At 42.9% G+C, this 16,395-nt stretch overlaps 1 protein-coding gene across 1 annotated transcript; it reads left to right on the top strand.

Moving 5' to 3' along the window:
* The first annotated feature begins 1,164 nt into the window (after nt 1–1,164).
* On the top strand, nt 1,165–15,487 carry DHX8 (DEAH-box helicase 8). The gene is made up of 23 exons (XM_084301225.1): nt 1,165–1,289; nt 2,509–2,594; nt 3,142–3,214; nt 3,670–3,755; nt 3,908–4,017; nt 4,115–4,426; nt 4,721–4,865; nt 5,378–5,581; nt 5,972–6,059; nt 6,372–6,469; nt 6,772–6,919; nt 7,337–7,518; nt 7,886–8,080; nt 8,312–8,497; nt 9,047–9,257; nt 9,511–9,692; nt 10,237–10,377; nt 10,636–10,791; nt 11,522–11,659; nt 11,982–12,110; nt 13,021–13,217; nt 13,365–13,544; nt 14,072–15,487. Exons 1-23 carry the CDS (start codon nt 1,178–1,180, stop codon nt 14,289–14,291), a joined length of 3,579 nt encoding a protein of 1,192 aa, XP_084157351.1. The 5' UTR covers nt 1,165–1,177; the 3' UTR covers nt 14,292–15,487.
* The last annotated feature ends 908 nt before the right edge of the window (nt 15,488–16,395 follow it).

Consider the following 16,395-nt stretch of genomic DNA (forward strand, 5'->3'; position numbering starts at 1 on the left):
TTCTGCGGGCAAGAAATAGGACTTTGGCTGTGGGAAAGGGCTCTGAGGAGGGAAGGACACGACATGATAGAACCAGGATCCCTTTGAGATGTGATGTTTTACTTAAGGATTAGCTTTTACTGCTGAAGGTGGTGAAACTGCCCCTTAATGCTGTACACTCGTAGTGCTGGATTCACGAAGCTTGTCCGCTTCTGATGGAGATCCTGGGTCTGACTTCTGGCCTGCAGCCTACTCCTGTCTTACCACTGCTGCAAGTACTGCAGAGCCTAAAAGTGAAACAGCGATATTATTAATCCTTCAGCAGCACAGCACTGCGTGAAAAACCACTCTGGTTTCCTCGGGGTGTGACGGAGCTGAGGGCTAACTCCGTGTTATTCACAAAGGACTCACCAACCGCCTCCTTACCGCTCTGAGCCGTGAGCCCTACTGAAACCAAGCAAGAAGTGATAACAATAAAACCACAAACAGAGCCCAGAAGGAGTCACACCAAGAAATTAACGCCCATTCCCTGGGACTCCGCTGGGTGCCGGGGCCCTTACCGTGAAGCGGTCGGGCAGCTTGGCGCTGGTGGTGGGTGCTCGGTGACAGGGGCAGCAGCAGTGGGACATCCGAGGCTCTGTGGAGGGACCGGAGCCGCCGTGAGCCGCTCTGCCTCAGAGCACCCCCCGCTCCCCTCACCCCCTTCCCGGTCCCGTTCCCCTCACCGGGCGGCGGGCTCGGGGTCACGCCGGTGCCGGGGCTGTGCTTGGGGTCCCCCTCGAGGCTCGCCATGGCCTGGAAGCAACGGGGAGGGGGCGGTGAGTGCCGTCCCGGGGCCGCTCTCCGCCTCCTCCCGGTCCCGGTCCTGGTCCCGGTCTCACCCTCAGCCGCCGCTCCAGCGCCGCCTGCCTGCGCCGCGCCTCCCAGTGGAAGGCCGACATGGCGGCGGCGGCGGGGAACGCCTAGCAACAGACGCGTCACGAGCCCCGCTCGCTCCTTCGGCTGCGCTGATTGGTTCCCTCCCGATCAGCGTGGGGGACCCTCTCTCTCTATGGTCAGTGTGGGCGCGAGGCGTTCTAGCACGCCCGCTTCTCTCTCTATGGTCAGTGTGGGCAGGCTGCATGCGGCGCCCCCTCGCGGCTTCCGGCGCCGGCCGGATGCGGAAGGAAGTGGTGGTGGCGGCGGTGAGGGGGCAGCGATGGCGGACCTGGTGGCTCTGGAGGAGCTCGCCAAGCTCGAGTACCTGTCGCTGGTCTCCAAGGTGTGCACGGAGCTGGACAACCACCTGGGCATCAACGACAAGGATTTGGGTGAGTGGGGCTGAGGCGGCGGCGGGTAGGGCGCCACGGCCGGGCCTGGCGCCGCCATGTAAACAAATACCGGGGATCCCAGCGGCAGGGCCTGGAAGGGGCCTGAGGGAGGAAGGGGCCTCGAGGGATCGCCTGGTCCAGGCCCCCTGCCGCAGCAGGAACGCCTGGGTCAGGTCCCACAGGTTTTGGATGTCTCCGGGGAAGGAGAGCCCACAACCCCCCCCGGGCAGCCTGTCCCAGGGCTCTGCCACCCTCAGCGTTAAAAAGTTTTGTCTCGTATTTAAGGGGAACTTGCGCTGTTCCAGCCTGCACCCTCTGCCCCTTGTGCTGTCACCGCTGGGTGTGTTGGGGTTTAACCCGGATGGCAGCTCAGCACCACGCAGTCGGTTGCTCACCCTTCCTCCTCCATCTCTGGGATGGGGGAGAGAAACGGGAAAGTGAAGCCTGTGGGTTGAGATAGAGACAGTTTATTAGGACAAGAAAAAAAAAAAAATAATGATAATAGTAGTACCACTAATAATGCATACAAAACAAGCGATGCACAATGCAATTGCTCACCACCCACTGACCAATGCCCAGCCTACCCCTGAGCAGCTGGTCCCCCCACCCCAGCCAGCCCCCCTATATATTGTTTAGCATGACCCTGTATGGAATATCCCTTTGGCCAGCTTGGGTCCGCTGTCCTAGGTCTGTCCCCTCCCAGCTCTTGCTGCACCCCCAGCCTGCCTGCTGGCAGGACAGAGGGAGAAGCTGAAAAGTCCTTGGCTTAGTGCAAGCACCGCTCTGCAACAATTAAAACATCAGTGTTACCGACATTCTTCTCATCCTTATCCAAAACATAGTGCCCTACCAGCTACTAGGAGAAAATTAACTCTATCCTAGCTGAAACCAGGACAGGGTGTCACCGAGAAGAGCCTGGCTCTGTCCTCCTGACACTCACCCTTTATGTATGTATAAACATTGATGAGGTCACCCCTCAGTCTCCTCTTCGCCAGGCTACAGAGCCCCAGCTCCCTCAGCCTTGTAAGGGAGATGCTCCACTCCCTTAATCATCCTCGTAGCTCTGCACTTCGCTCTCTCAAGCAGTTCCCTGTCCTTCTTAAATTGAGGGGCCCAGAATTGGAGATGATATTCCAGATGCCACAGAACAATTTTTGCCCTGCTGTTTGTAGTCTTTCCAGTCCTGTGCTCTGATTTACTTTCTGCTTCTTCTCTGCAGCCGAGTTTGTCATAAGCCTTGCTGAGAAAAACACTACGTTTGACACATTTAAAGCTGTTCTTCTGAAGAATGGTGCCGAGTTCACGGTGAGTGAGATCTGGGTGTTGCTTACATGTTTTTGTCCTGGTGTGTCAGAGAGAGCTGTGAGGACTGACTATTGATTTTCTTCACCTGGAAAACCACGCAGTGTTTAGCACCTGAATATACATGTCTGATTGAGTCTCCCTGTCTCACAGTCTTTGTGAAGCCTCCTTTTGAGGCTGTTTACTGTCTCCTGTCTTGTTTAGCATATAAAATACGGAAGAAACAAATTTTCTTGGAGTTAAGTGTTAGCTTAAAGCATTTTGTGGTACTTAGATGCGGGGTTAATGAGCTTCTCAGAAGCTACTGTAGTTGGCTTAAATACTTAAAGAATAAGTGGAACAATCACTTAAATTGATTTATCTTAATCACTTTCAGATTCAAGTTATATTGTTTTTTGGGTGTAAGCAAAATGTAGCAGCACTTTTCTCTTTTAAAGTGAACATCTTAAGAGCTGAGCCTTTTTTGCCCTATTTACCTCTATTTTGTGTTTTGTAAGAATGACCAAAAGTAATGCAGATGCTTCTTAACCTATTGTTTTAAATTTTGCAGGATTCCCTTATTAGTAATTTGCTCCGTCTCATACAGACAATGCGGCCTCCATCAAAACCAACTACAAGTAAAGGTATGTGTGTAATCTTGTCCCTTTCATCAGTTAGGTGTAAAAAAGGAAAACCAGCTACTTAAACAACATAATTCCTAGTCTTTTTTATTTTTTAGCCATACTGCATGAGCTTGATGTAGTACAAATTCTAATCTTATAAGGCAAGATCTTCATAGCCTTCTGTTGCATGTGGAAGACTCTGTTAGTAGTGGTGGGTTAGGAAAGCTGTTCAGATACAAAAAAAACAAACATACTGAGCACACTGCTCAGACTATTTAATATCTCACAGATTCATGCATAACTATGTAGGAAAGTAACATCATCATTGAAGAGAATCTCTGTAAAATCTGTATCTAACTTTGCGCTCAGATGAAAGTTAAGCTTTGCATTTGATTACAGAAAAGCTGGTGATAGATCATTTTGGACCTTCTAATTATTTATTTTTTGCTTGTTTGTTTTATTAACCTCAAAATCAGAGACCATTGTCAAACCCAAATCAGAAAAGGAAAGGTTGAAGGAGTTGTTTCCAGCTCTTTGCAGGCCGGACAATCCCAACATAAGGGTAAGACCATAATTCCATTTTTCCTTCATGTTTCATCTTTTCTTTTTTTAACTTGCATTCTTTCTTAATAGAGATGGATGATATTGTTCTGTAGATTAATTCTCTGCGACTTCTTATCAGCCTTCATACAGAATGATTCTCTGTTCTTGCAGAATATGCTGGATGAAGATGATGTGAAAGTGGCAGCTGATGCGCTTAAAGAACTTGAAGCTCTGATGCCTAGTGCAGACAGGCAAGGCAAACAGAGGAACAGTGACCACCGGTATGGTTCTAGAATATCTTTGAGGGATGGATATTGGCAGTTAATATTGCCTGCTTGCTCTGTTCTTACGTGCAAATATGTAATGTTGGTTTGTTAGGACAAAGAAGAAGAGGAGGAGCCGAAGCCGTAGCAGGGACAGGAGACGAAGGCACAGATCTCGCTCTAGGTCTCGTTCAAGGACTCGGGATAGGAACAGGGGAAAATCCAGATACCGCTCACGGAGCAGGAGTCGGAGTCCTAGTAGGGACCGGAGGGATCGAGAGAAGTATCTCGAGAAAGGCAGTGAGAGATGGAGGGACAAGCACATAGACCGTCCACCACCTGAGGAGCCTTCCATCGGAGACATATATAATGGGAAAGTCACGAGTATAATGCAGTTTGGGTGCTTTGTGCAGCTGGAAGGACTAAGGTATGTTGTGATGTTCACAGCAAATCTGGTACTGCTCCATCGGTGTTCTGTTTTCTGCTAGTGTCTTAAAAAGATGATGCTATAATAAAACATGATGAGTTTTGATGCCAGAATGAAGATCTGGTTCAGCAAAATAAGTCTGACAGCAGATAATGTTCTCCTTAGAAAAAAACACAGTGTATGAATGTACACAATTAGTTGACAACAAAATACTTTAATCTAGACTTTGAATGATCTAAAGGACTGCATGAGTGATAATGGTCAATGTCATACGTTTCTCTGTTTCACCTACAGGAAGCGTTGGGAGGGCTTGGTCCACATCTCAGAGCTTCGAAGAGAAGGACGGGTTGCCAACGTTGCCGATGTTGTGAGCAAAGGACAAAGAGTAAAAGTCAAAGTGTTATCCTTTACTGGATCCAAAACCAGCCTGAGCATGAAGGTATAGAATGTGTTCTGTGGCACTGGGCATCCTGTAATCTCTATTCTATTTTTTTTTTTTTTTTAAACATTATACACTTATTAAGTATGCGTTACAGTTCTAAGTGATCTGTTACTTTTTACTCGTTTTCCTTAGGTTCTTTTTTGCGTGCTTCTGATGTAACTGTACTAACAGGATTTTTTGCCTTGTCACTTAGCGATGTGACAGGTCAAACCTCAGGCAGTGGCTATGCTTGGCTTCCTTTATCTGTAGGAGAGAAGCGTTTTGTTTTGAATGAAATCACTGCAGTTGTCAAGGCAGAGTGTCCCAGACTTTGGGATTTACTCAGCTCATAATACTAGAAAGAAAAAAAAAAAAAAAAACAACACAAAATAACATTTTTTAATGTATTGGCTGTCATTGGTAGTATTCTTTCTGAGAAACACACTCAGTGTTTTCGTGTTAGAGAAATTGCTGCTGTTAATGACAAGTGAAATTTAGGTAGAGCTGATTGATTAATCGATCTGATGTAGGATGTTGATCAAGATACTGGAGAAGACTTGAATCCAAACCGGAGGAGGAACCTGGTTGGAGAAACCAATGAAGAAACTTCAATGAGAAACCCAGACAGACCCAGCCACCTGTCCTTGGTGAATGCCCCAGAGGTGGAGGATGACACCCTGGAACGGAAACGCCTCACCCGAATTTCAGACCCAGAGAAATGGGAAATAAAACAGGTATGTTTTGTACTGAGGGGAAATAAGGTGCTGCTCAGTAAAATTGTTAGGGAGTTTTGTGGACTAGAATACAGCTCCTTGTTTGTTTCTTTAACTTAGTCCTTATCTAAATTGCTGTCTTCCTGTGAACTGGGACTTGTAGCGTGGTTCTGACTCTGACGTTAGCTCTGCTTTGACCAGGAGGCTGGACCAAGTTGTCTCCAGAGATCACAGCAAGTTGGGGCATCCCTGTTTAGTGATACTTAGTTATTAGTGCAGCCCTCTTGAAATCAGAACGTTCCTTTGTTCCTGATATGCAAGTCTGGTAATATCATTAGAACTGAGACATCATGGGCGTAAGCTGTGTTCATTCTTTGGTTTAAATTCATGTTTTATTCATTCTGTTCTCAGATGATTGCAGCTAATGTGCTTTCTAAGGAAGAGTTTCCTGACTTTGATGAGGAGACTGGGATTCTTCCTAAAGTCGATGATGAAGAAGGTAGTATTTCCGAGTAGTCTTATTGTTGTATATGCTTTCTGTTTCTGGACATGTTCTGATTCAAAAAGAGATTGGATGTGAAACAAATCACAATTTCTTAAACATTTGGAACTAGGATTGCTCCAGCCTTACATTTGGATATGCATCAAATATCTGTGTATTTTTTTATATAGTGTTTTCATTTTTAACACTGGCTAATTATGTGATAATTAAGAATACACAGGGAGCACTATTTGAAGAGGTACTGTTGTTATTGTGTAGCTGAAAGAAGGTGCTTACCTTTCTATTAAAGTTGTCGCTTCTGGATTTTAGATGAGGATCTTGAGATTGAGTTAGTTGAAGAAGAGCCACCATTCCTTCGAGGTCATACTAAACAAAGCATGGACATGAGTCCCATCAAAATAGTAAAGGTAAGAGATTTTCAAGACTAAAGATAGCATACTTGATTTAATCAAATAAATGTTTGGGAATTTAATAACCAATAACCAGTTTTCCACTTAGGCATTTACTTAGAGCACTGAAAAATGTTGTCACTGAACTCAAGATCCTTTCTTTACTTACAAACTCGTGTTCTTACTTAGCTGGTGACAGTGAAATAGAGCAATAGAACCAAAATGTTCTAAACTTCAGAAGGACAGTGGTGACAGAAAGATAATTTAATTTGAAACATTGGGAGTACTTGAGATCTCAACTTTTTTTTCTTGTTTTTCAGAATCCGGATGGTTCCTTGTCCCAGGCTGCAATGATGCAGAGTGCTTTAGCTAAAGAAAGACGAGAACTTAAACAAGCACAAAGAGAAGCAGAGATGGATTCTATTCCCATGGGTCTCAACACACACTGGGTGGATCCTCTCCCTGATGGTATGCCTGAACACATCTAAATATGAACTGTGCATTTTTTGGGGTAATTGAGCAACTTAGGAGAAATACCATAATGCCTAGCTCATGATAACGTGTTTTTCTGCCTCACTTTAAAAGTGAGATAAAGAAGAAATTTGTCTTTGCTGATGCAAAATAGAAGTGTCAGGGGAACGTGCAGGTATATCCTGCTGTCCATCAAGATTCATTACCAAAAAGCAAGATGGATGGCAAAGCATTTTTTTTTTAACATGGAAATTAGTGTAATAGAGGTAACGTATGTGTAGGAACTTACAAAATATATAAACTTAAATGCACAAGAAAAGTGTAGAAGGCAAGGATAATGGAGTGTTAGGAGCAGGATCACTGGGATCTGTGCTGCACAAACCTAATGTGATGATGAAATTGTTTCTTTTCTAGTGGATGGAAGACAAATAGCTGCAAACATGCGAGGTATTGGGATGATGCCCAATGATATCCCAGAGTGGAAGAAACATGCATTTGGTGGCAACAAAGCCTCTTATGGTAAGAAGACACAGCTTTCTATCATTGAGCAGAGAGAGAGTCTCCCAATCTTCAGACTGAAGGAGCAGCTGATACAAGTAAGACTCTTGAAATGTCATTCTTGTTTGAACAAGCAGTAATTTAATATAAATACTGTTCCAGCCTGTTAACAGATGAATAGCCACTTGATAATTTTAAGTGTGGAACTGTAGCTTAGAATAATTATTTTAAATAACTTGTGTGGGTGTGTTTGTATATTTTAGTAAAGCTCCAGGTATTTACTAATGTAAATCAAAATTGAAACTAGGATCACGTGGGCAAAGGGGTGAGTCAGCTAAGGGATTGAGCAGTTTGCTGGCTTGGTCAGTGAGAATGCTTCAGTCTAGTCTGAACTATACTTTGTTGATTCTTGTTTGTTCTTGGTTTTTAAATTTTAACAAGAGCATCTGTTGTGACCTTTTTTAGGCTGTGCATGACAACCAGATTCTGATTGTTATTGGAGAGACAGGGTCTGGGAAGACAACCCAGATTACCCAGTACCTGGCTGAGGCGGGATATACATCAAGAGGAAAGATCGGATGTACTCAGCCTCGCAGAGTGGCCGCGATGTCTGTAGCAAAGAGGGTGTCAGAGGAGTTCGGTTGCTGTTTGGGACAAGAGGTGAATTTCCACGTTGAAGAATGTGCCGGAATAAGCATGGAGAAAAGTTGGAAAAATCAGTGCTGGGGCTAGTTTATTTGTTCATGTCCACATGTCTCTTCCCATGTAGGCTGTAAAAATGATCTGTCAGAATAATGAAACTGGGAATTAATGGTGCTAATAACTTAATTCTATAGATTCAGTTGTGATGTGATAAGAGAGCATTGCTTTGTATTCAACTCTTCTTTCTAGGTTGGCTACACCATTCGATTTGAAGACTGCACTAGCCCTGAAACTGTCATCAAATACATGACAGATGGTATGTTACTGAGGGAGTGCTTGATAGATCCTGATCTGACCCAGTATGCCATTATCATGCTGGATGAAGCCCATGAGAGGACAATTCATACAGATGTGCTCTTTGGACTCCTGAAGAAGGTAATATAGCATTTGATTTTATTGCTTTGGTGTCCTCTGTATGCTATGTATGGGTAGGAGCCCCTCAGGAGAGGCAAGGTCACACGAGTCAAGTTCATTCATGTTTTCTAAGAGTCTCTTCAGGAGCAAAGCAAGTACTCCTAAGGATCTGTAGTACGGATTTTCATAAAAAGAGCTGCTGGGTGAAGATAAATCAAGTAAAATTCACAGAAACAATGAGCTTTGGCACTCCAGAATGCTCGTAATGATGGATGAGCAGATCAATGTTCTTGCTTTGCTCTTCCTTCCTTCTCTGACAAAGGCTTTCTTTGATAGGTGCTGCCGAGAAAGGTTTAAAATGTGACCTTGGTGGTTGATTGTTTGAAATTATGGATGCTGGAATGAGCTGCCTGTTTTACTTATAGAGGTTTTGGAATCTGTCAAAACGCCTGATATAGCTGGTCATAATTCTTTTTGTAATGTGAAGTATTGCTTTGACTGAAGTCAAATGCTATGTATTAATAGTCCCAAAGACAGTAAATGACCAGAGAACTTTCTTTCCTGCTATAGACGGTACAGAAACGGCAGGATATGAAGTTGATAGTGACGTCAGCGACACTGGATGCTGTGAAATTCTCTCAATATTTCTATGAAGCTCCAATCTTCACAATTCCTGGCAGAACATACCCAGTAGAAATCCTATACACAAAAGAGCCAGAGACAGATTATTTGGATGCTAGTCTGATTACAGTAATGCAGATCCACTTAACAGAGCCACCAGGTGAGTGGGGAATAGTGAATGAGGGATGGTGAATCTAGGGTGATTGGTAATTCAGGTCTTCTTGAGTCACTGATCATGTGTCAGAAGCAGGAGTAAAATAGTGCCTTTGGCACTGTTGCTGCTGGCTAAAAATTGTTGCCCAGGTGCTAGCAAATGTGGGGATCTCTTCATTTTAAATGGAAGAGGTGAGGGCTGGTTATGCAGGAGCTGTACTGAGCAGAATTGATTCTGTGTGTGTTTTACTTCCGTGTAGGTGACATCTTGGTATTTCTAACTGGTCAGGAAGAGATTGACACTGCCTGTGAGATCCTCTATGAGAGGATGAAATCTCTAGGACCTGATGTTCCAGAGTTAATTATCCTGCCAGTATATTCAGCTTTACCCAGTGAGATGCAAACCAGGATCTTTGACCCAGCCCCACCAGGAAGCAGAAAGGTAATTTCAGCTAAGGGTGGCTTCATCTTGTGCTGTTTTTTTTTTTTTTTTCTTAGTACTTCTCATTCTGTTAGTTACCGCTTCAGACGAAATGGGGTAGTTTTGAAGAAAAAGACGGCTAATGAATGCCTAGAGATACAGTCTGTGGAAGTTTTTTCTATCAATATGGACTGTGTTTAAATGATAGGCAGAAATTTTCCCTGAAATCATTGCAGCCTGTGTACAAAATTACAGTGATATTTCACCTGCTTTTAATTGCAAATTTTATTATGCTCTCTTCCCATACTGTCCAAATCTAAAACAAAGGTAGATAGAGGTTTAACTCCTCACCATTCTTGACTGTAGATAATTTTTCGCAGTTCCTCAGTTCCTGAGTACATTTTTCCTTTTAATGTTAAACAATTAGAGTTGAATCTACAGTGACCTGATTATATCATCTACAGTGAACTGATTATATCACATAGGATGGATTATTCAAGTTGAGCAGCATGTTTGGCTTGCCAGCCAAACACAGCACTGATTACTGAATCACTGTTGTTTGCAGGTTGTCATTGCCACTAACATTGCTGAGACATCGCTTACTATTGATGGAATATATTATGTGGTTGATCCTGGCTTTGTAAAGCAGAAAGTTTACAACTCCAAAACTGGAATCGACCAGCTGGTTGTTACACCAATTTCACAGGTGAGCATTCTGTATTTGACGCTTTTTTTTCCTGCTGCTAATGTGTCTTGATGATGGTCCAAGACCGTGGAAACAAAGTAAGGCAATTGAGATTACTTGAGGCCGTATGAAGGAACTGTAGTGGGAACCTTGGTTGGATTGGAAATCTCTTTTTCTAATAATACAAATAAAATCGTGAATAATTAATCATTTCATTTGACTTGTTTTCAACTGTACTTGTTTACACCTGTTCACTGAGATTCTTTTCTTTATCTTTAGGCCCAAGCAAAGCAGCGAGCAGGAAGAGCTGGGAGAACAGGGCCAGGAAAATGCTATAGGCTGTATACAGAGCGTGCCTATCGAGATGAAATGCTAACCACCAATGTGCCTGAAATCCAGAGAACAAATTTGGCCAGTACAGTGCTCTCCCTGAAGGTGGGTATTTCTCTGACTTCTGGCAAGCCAGCCTGATCATTAGCCTTTCAATAAATAAGTCTGTCTTTATAAGCCTCAGATCCTCCTAGTGAACAGAGGTATTTTGAAAGGGAGATTGCATCACATGCAGTTCTTAGGCACTGAGCTTGCTCCTGCATTTTTCTGTTGAGGGTTTTAGTGTTGAATATCCACCTAAATTACAAGTCTTAGCTGAGCAGAACAGTTAGTTGCAAGAGACTTGAAATACAGGAATCTTATGAGCAGTGTGCGTTTCCTGTGTAAGGTATGTTTCTGTTAAACACGGACAGATAAAATACACTGTTTTAGAGTAGGTTTTGTTCCCCAAGGATACACATCTTCTAAGCGTATATCATTCTTCTGAGTGCCCACAAATGGGACCTTAACTCAGTACACGGAAGCTGGGGAAATGTCTGTCTTTCTCCTCTTTTGGGAAAGGGGAAGGCTGGAGACATACTTAATGTCCAGTGAGGCTGTTATGTCACACTTATTTACAAGGCAGGAAGTCCTCAAATCCATCATTGAACCTATATGTTGCCTAGATGGAATTATTTTGCTTGCAAGAGGTATGGAACAGTACTGAAGAAACAAACCAGAAAACCGAATGATAGGTGAAAGCCATGGGCCAGTGCAGATTATCTGAAGTGTTGAGTTCAGTGTCTTCTTTCTCCTCAGTGCTGTAACTTGGTTGTTCTCCCTTCCCTCTGTTCAGGCCATGGGCATCAATGATTTGCTCTCTTTTGACTTTATGGATGCTCCCCCAATGGAAACTCTCATAACTGCCATGGAGCAGCTGTACACTCTGGGAGCTCTGGATGATGAAGGACTTCTCACTCGACTTGGGCGCAGGGTAGGTTAAATAGAATGCTTCATAGTGCTGGCTGGGTTGCGAGTGTTTAGAGGATGACAGGGGAGTAGTTGTTATGTATCTTTGCTTTTTAAAGAGCAGGTATTACTTCTCTAATAAAAGCAAATGTATTTGTCTAAAATAATCCCCTGTAAGTATTGGGATATCCTTGGGAGTGTGTATATAATTTGTTTCATGTTGAATAAAGTTATTCTGGGTAAAGCACACTGTTTTGATAAGAAAGCATGGAAGAAAGAGTTTTCCTCTCTTGCAGAGGGAACTCGGGATTTTTCTGAGAGGGTACCCTGAAACATCTTTCTTGCAGATGGCAGAATTCCCCTTGGAGCCGATGTTGTGCAAGATGTTGATCATGTCTGTACATCTGGGATGCAGCGAGGAAATGCTGACCATAGTCTCCATGCTGTCTGTACAGAATGTGTTCTACAGGCCAAAGGTAAGGAGTGCAGCCAAGAATTGTTACAGTTTGTGTGTGTTTTCTGTTGCCTGCCTCAGGTCTTAAGGAGCGAGTGTATTTACCCAAATAAACCTGTGGCTTGGTTGGACTGTTGGTTCATACATTACATACCTGATGTACCTTTTGGATAAACACCTTGTAGCTATGGATGTTGGTAGTTACTTTGCAGATGGGAAGATGAAAGTTAGAAGTTTGGCATTCTCTTTCTTACTTTTAAGTCAGCAAGCAGCAGATTGTGCTGTGGTAGTATTCTTTCACAGCAGACTCTTCTTGTAACCATTACTTCTTCATTATGATGGCCTGCTGCAACTTAGACCAAAATTGAAATTAACAGACTATGTAATTACAGTGTCTGATTAACTTTTTATGAGCAGATTGGACAAGTGAGGAGGGATGGAGGGGTCAAAAATACTGCTTCAGTACCTTTGATGGTTAGTCATTGAGGTTGCTTCAAGAGCAATAAAACTGCCTAGTTTGATTCACGCTTGTACTGCCTACAGTATAAGTGATTAGTTTCCTTTGAAGTGCTCTTTCAAAATGAGGGGCAGAAATTAAATAAAATGAGGAGAGGGGAAAAAAAAAAAAGAATTCGTCTTTCCTGGTCAGGTCCTTGTCACCTGTGAGAGTCTTCAGGGAGCCTACAGCAAGTCTGGCTTCAGCAAGGGCAGTTCTAGGCTTTCCTGTCATACAAGCGTAGGTTTGGCTTAGTGAGAGCTGTCCCAGGGACACTTAGATGCTCCTCAGTAATCCTTAGTAATTCACCACTCAATTTTGTGTCATCTTCCCCATTTTATATGATCTGTTTCTGGGTAGACTTAAAAAAGCACGGTATGGGTGATGAGGAGTCAGTGTCTGTCGGTATTTGATGGATGCATACTTTGTGTGTTAGGATAAACAAGCACTTGCTGATCAAAAGAAAGCCAAGTTCCACCAGACGGAAGGAGACCACCTCACTCTGCTGGCTGTCTACAATTCCTGGAAGAACAATAAGTTTTCAAATCCCTGGTGCTATGAAAATTTTATCCAAGCCCGGTCCTTACGCAGGGCACAGGACATCCGCAAGCAGATGTTGGGCATTATGGACAGGTGAGCACATCCGAAAGGATGAGTACTGACTGTTTTCTTAGTGTTCTTATACCATAGTAGCTAAACAAAACCTATCAGTCTGTTAGTAGCTCTACCTGAATGTGGAGAACTCTAATTTTTTTTTTCTCCCTAATTCTTCTCTGGCAGACACAAGCTGGATGTGGTGTCCTGTGGCAAGGCAACGGTTCGAGTCCAGAAGGCCATCTGCAGCGGCTTCTTCAGAAATGCTGCAAAGAAGGATCCCCAGGAGGGTTATCGGACACTCATTGATCAACAGGTGGTCTATATCCACCCATCCAGTGCTCTTTTCAACAGACAGCCAGAATGGTAAGGAAGGGCTTGTTACATAATTCTGTTTCAGTTCAGACTTTCTAACTGAGAAGCCGATGGTGTGCACTATTTGTAGAATACAGCTTGAAGTATAGGCTGCTGACTTCTCAGCAAGGAGCAGAGTGAGAAAAGTTTCAAGTCTGCTTTTGGCTCTTTCTGCTGCTAAAATCTGTGCCTGTGCAGATGTGAGACTTACTTTTCAAACCAAGGCTGGGACTGAAGCCTTGTGATTGTGTTCCTGTCTTGTGGAATGGAGTTTCAGTGTTGAAATGTTGAGGGAGAGAATGAATCGTTTTAAACAGAAGAGAACAGCTTTATGCTGAAGAGTAGGTGTGAGGTAGGAGAGGAAAAAGATGATGACTCTTCTGGATAGCTCTTATATAGCCTGCATCAGAGCTTATAAAGAGTCTTATGCTTAAAGAGGGAAGAATCAGAGATAAAAGGGTGAGCTTACATACTGCAGCACTTGCCGTGCCTCTTTTTGTTTGGAAATACTAATATCCCAAGTTGCTCTCTTTTTACAGGGTGGTGTATCATGAGCTAGTGCTGACCACCAAGGAGTACATGCGTGAAGTGACAACTATTGACCCACGCTGGCTGGTGGAATTTGCACCAGCATTCTTCAAGGTTTCCGACCCAACCAAACTGAGCAAACAGAAAAAGCAGCAGCGGCTTGAACCCCTCTACAACCGCTACGAGGAGCCCAACGCTTGGAGGATATCACGTGCATTCAGACGGCGATGAGCCTAGTTCCCCCCTAGACTGTTACTGGTTTTACATTTGTCATTTTGCAGTGTTGAGTGTCCTTTCTGTTGGGACTCTTGCAGTTGAAGCTTACCTACAAAATGAAAAGTATTTTCAGAGCAGAAGCACAAGGGGGCGATGCTTGCTCATGTCAGTTGCCCCTCAGATTCTACAGCTGCGTGACAAATGTCCTGGGACTCCTCAATGTATTGCATCATTTCAGGAATGGTTCTTGAAACACTTTTTTAGTCGTTCTCCTTTTTTAGAGAGAAAATCTTAAGACTCAGAAATGTGGGCACTGAGCAGAACAACAACAAAAAGATGGTGATTAAGAAATAGTCGTTCACCAACCTAACCGCTCTGAATGACCAAATAAAAACTTATTTCTTTACCCTGCTAAAAGGGATTTATTTCAATTTATGCTCTTGGACAGTGGCAGTTTTCTGGGAGGTGCTTATCCTCAGTTTTTCCTATTTTATGCATTTTTCTGGTCACTGTAACTATTTGTCTCTTACGCAAGCCATCTGCAGTGAGGTATTTAGTATCTGTGGCTTTGGAATAATACAAGAAAGATCCCTTGAAACCCGGCTAGAATGTCTGTTATACTTGGACAATGGCACAGGTCAGACTGCAAGCCTTATCCTTCATCACCATCTCCTGTGTGCTGAAGGCTAGTATATCAAATGGTAATTAACCACATCCACTCTGCAGCACGGCTCTGTCTATGAACATAAGTGCTTACAGATGTTTAGACTTTCTCTACAATGTGTCATGTGTTCTATTTCCACTTACAATGCTTGGTGACATCACAACTGTTGTGTTTTTTTTTTTTTTTAATAGAATGTTCTCTTACAGCTGAAATGTCTGTAAAACACAGTGTAACAGTTCCCTCTTGAAAAATGGATTTGACGATCCAGTGTGTTTTATGTCATGCTGAAGCTATCTGTAAATTATTTTTTTCTGTTGCAAACAGATGAAAATTATTTGACTCCATTATTTGACTTTTTTTTTTTTTAATTCTTTTTTTCCCCAAATCTGGGACATTGTTAAAGTTATTAATGAAATGAGTAGAATGAGCTTGGCAGGTTGTCTTCTACTCTACTTTGAAGAATGTTTCTCACTGCTAAGTAGATATATTGGAACTCTGTATCTATGTACAAAGGTGAGCAGGGATGCTGTATATAGTGTTTTATTATGTTGTATAAATACCCTGAGCTTTTCCTTGGTGTTACATCTTTATAAAGTTAAATAGAATTAGAAACTTTGTAGGGTTGGAGACTCTTTAATTATGTCACTGTGTGAACATTCTTCCAAGCACATTTTCCTTCTAAGAGCTCTGCAGCTGCTTCTGTTACTGTTTCCATGAAACTTTGCAGTTAATTTTCAAAAACCAAATGAAGTATGTGAAAGAGAAAATGCAAATAGTGAGAGTCCCAGTTGGACAGCATATTTTGGGGTATTTCTGTTCCAAATTAATTTGATTTTTGCTTTTCTTGTGTAGCCTCTTTCTCACCTCATGGTATGGCAAAATGCATCAACAGTTTCTTTGTTTTTGGCAATTAGTTTGTCGATAACATCTTTTAATTCATTTGCAGAAAGTCCATGTGGATCTCAGCTGCTTCCTCTGAGAACCCCCAACAACCAAAACTGATCATTTTTTTAAAAATACGTTTTACCCACCTATTACATTCTGAAGCTTTTAAGCTTAACATGCTAATTACTGTTGATGTGATTCTTTTTGGTTGGTTTATCTTGTATAATGGTAAAAAGATTCTGAAAACCTCAAAATACACGATGTCATCCCAGCATAAAACCACAGGCATAATGCTTTCTTCTGGCAGTACTTGCATCAGCTGACTGCGTGTTTTAGCCCCTTGCTGGGAGAAAGTGTTTCTTGAGCAATGCTGGATGAGACGCTTGTATGAGCGCTTACCATCTGCCCCTGTCTAAATGGTCTGGATTATCTTAAATAGTATGAGCTGTAGATTTTCTGGCTTGTTTTCACTGTCCTGAGTTAGTGAATGAGAACTGATAACAAAAGTTTCTTATCTTAAAGCCAAAAATTCTGCCGGCAGAGGCCATGAGTCTAGTGTGGAATGCTTTT

Source organism: Netta rufina (genome assembly GCF_964035555.1).
Source record: "Netta rufina genome assembly, chromosome: 24".
NCBI classification, from domain to species: Eukaryota; Metazoa; Chordata; class Aves; order Anseriformes; family Anatidae; genus Netta; species Netta rufina.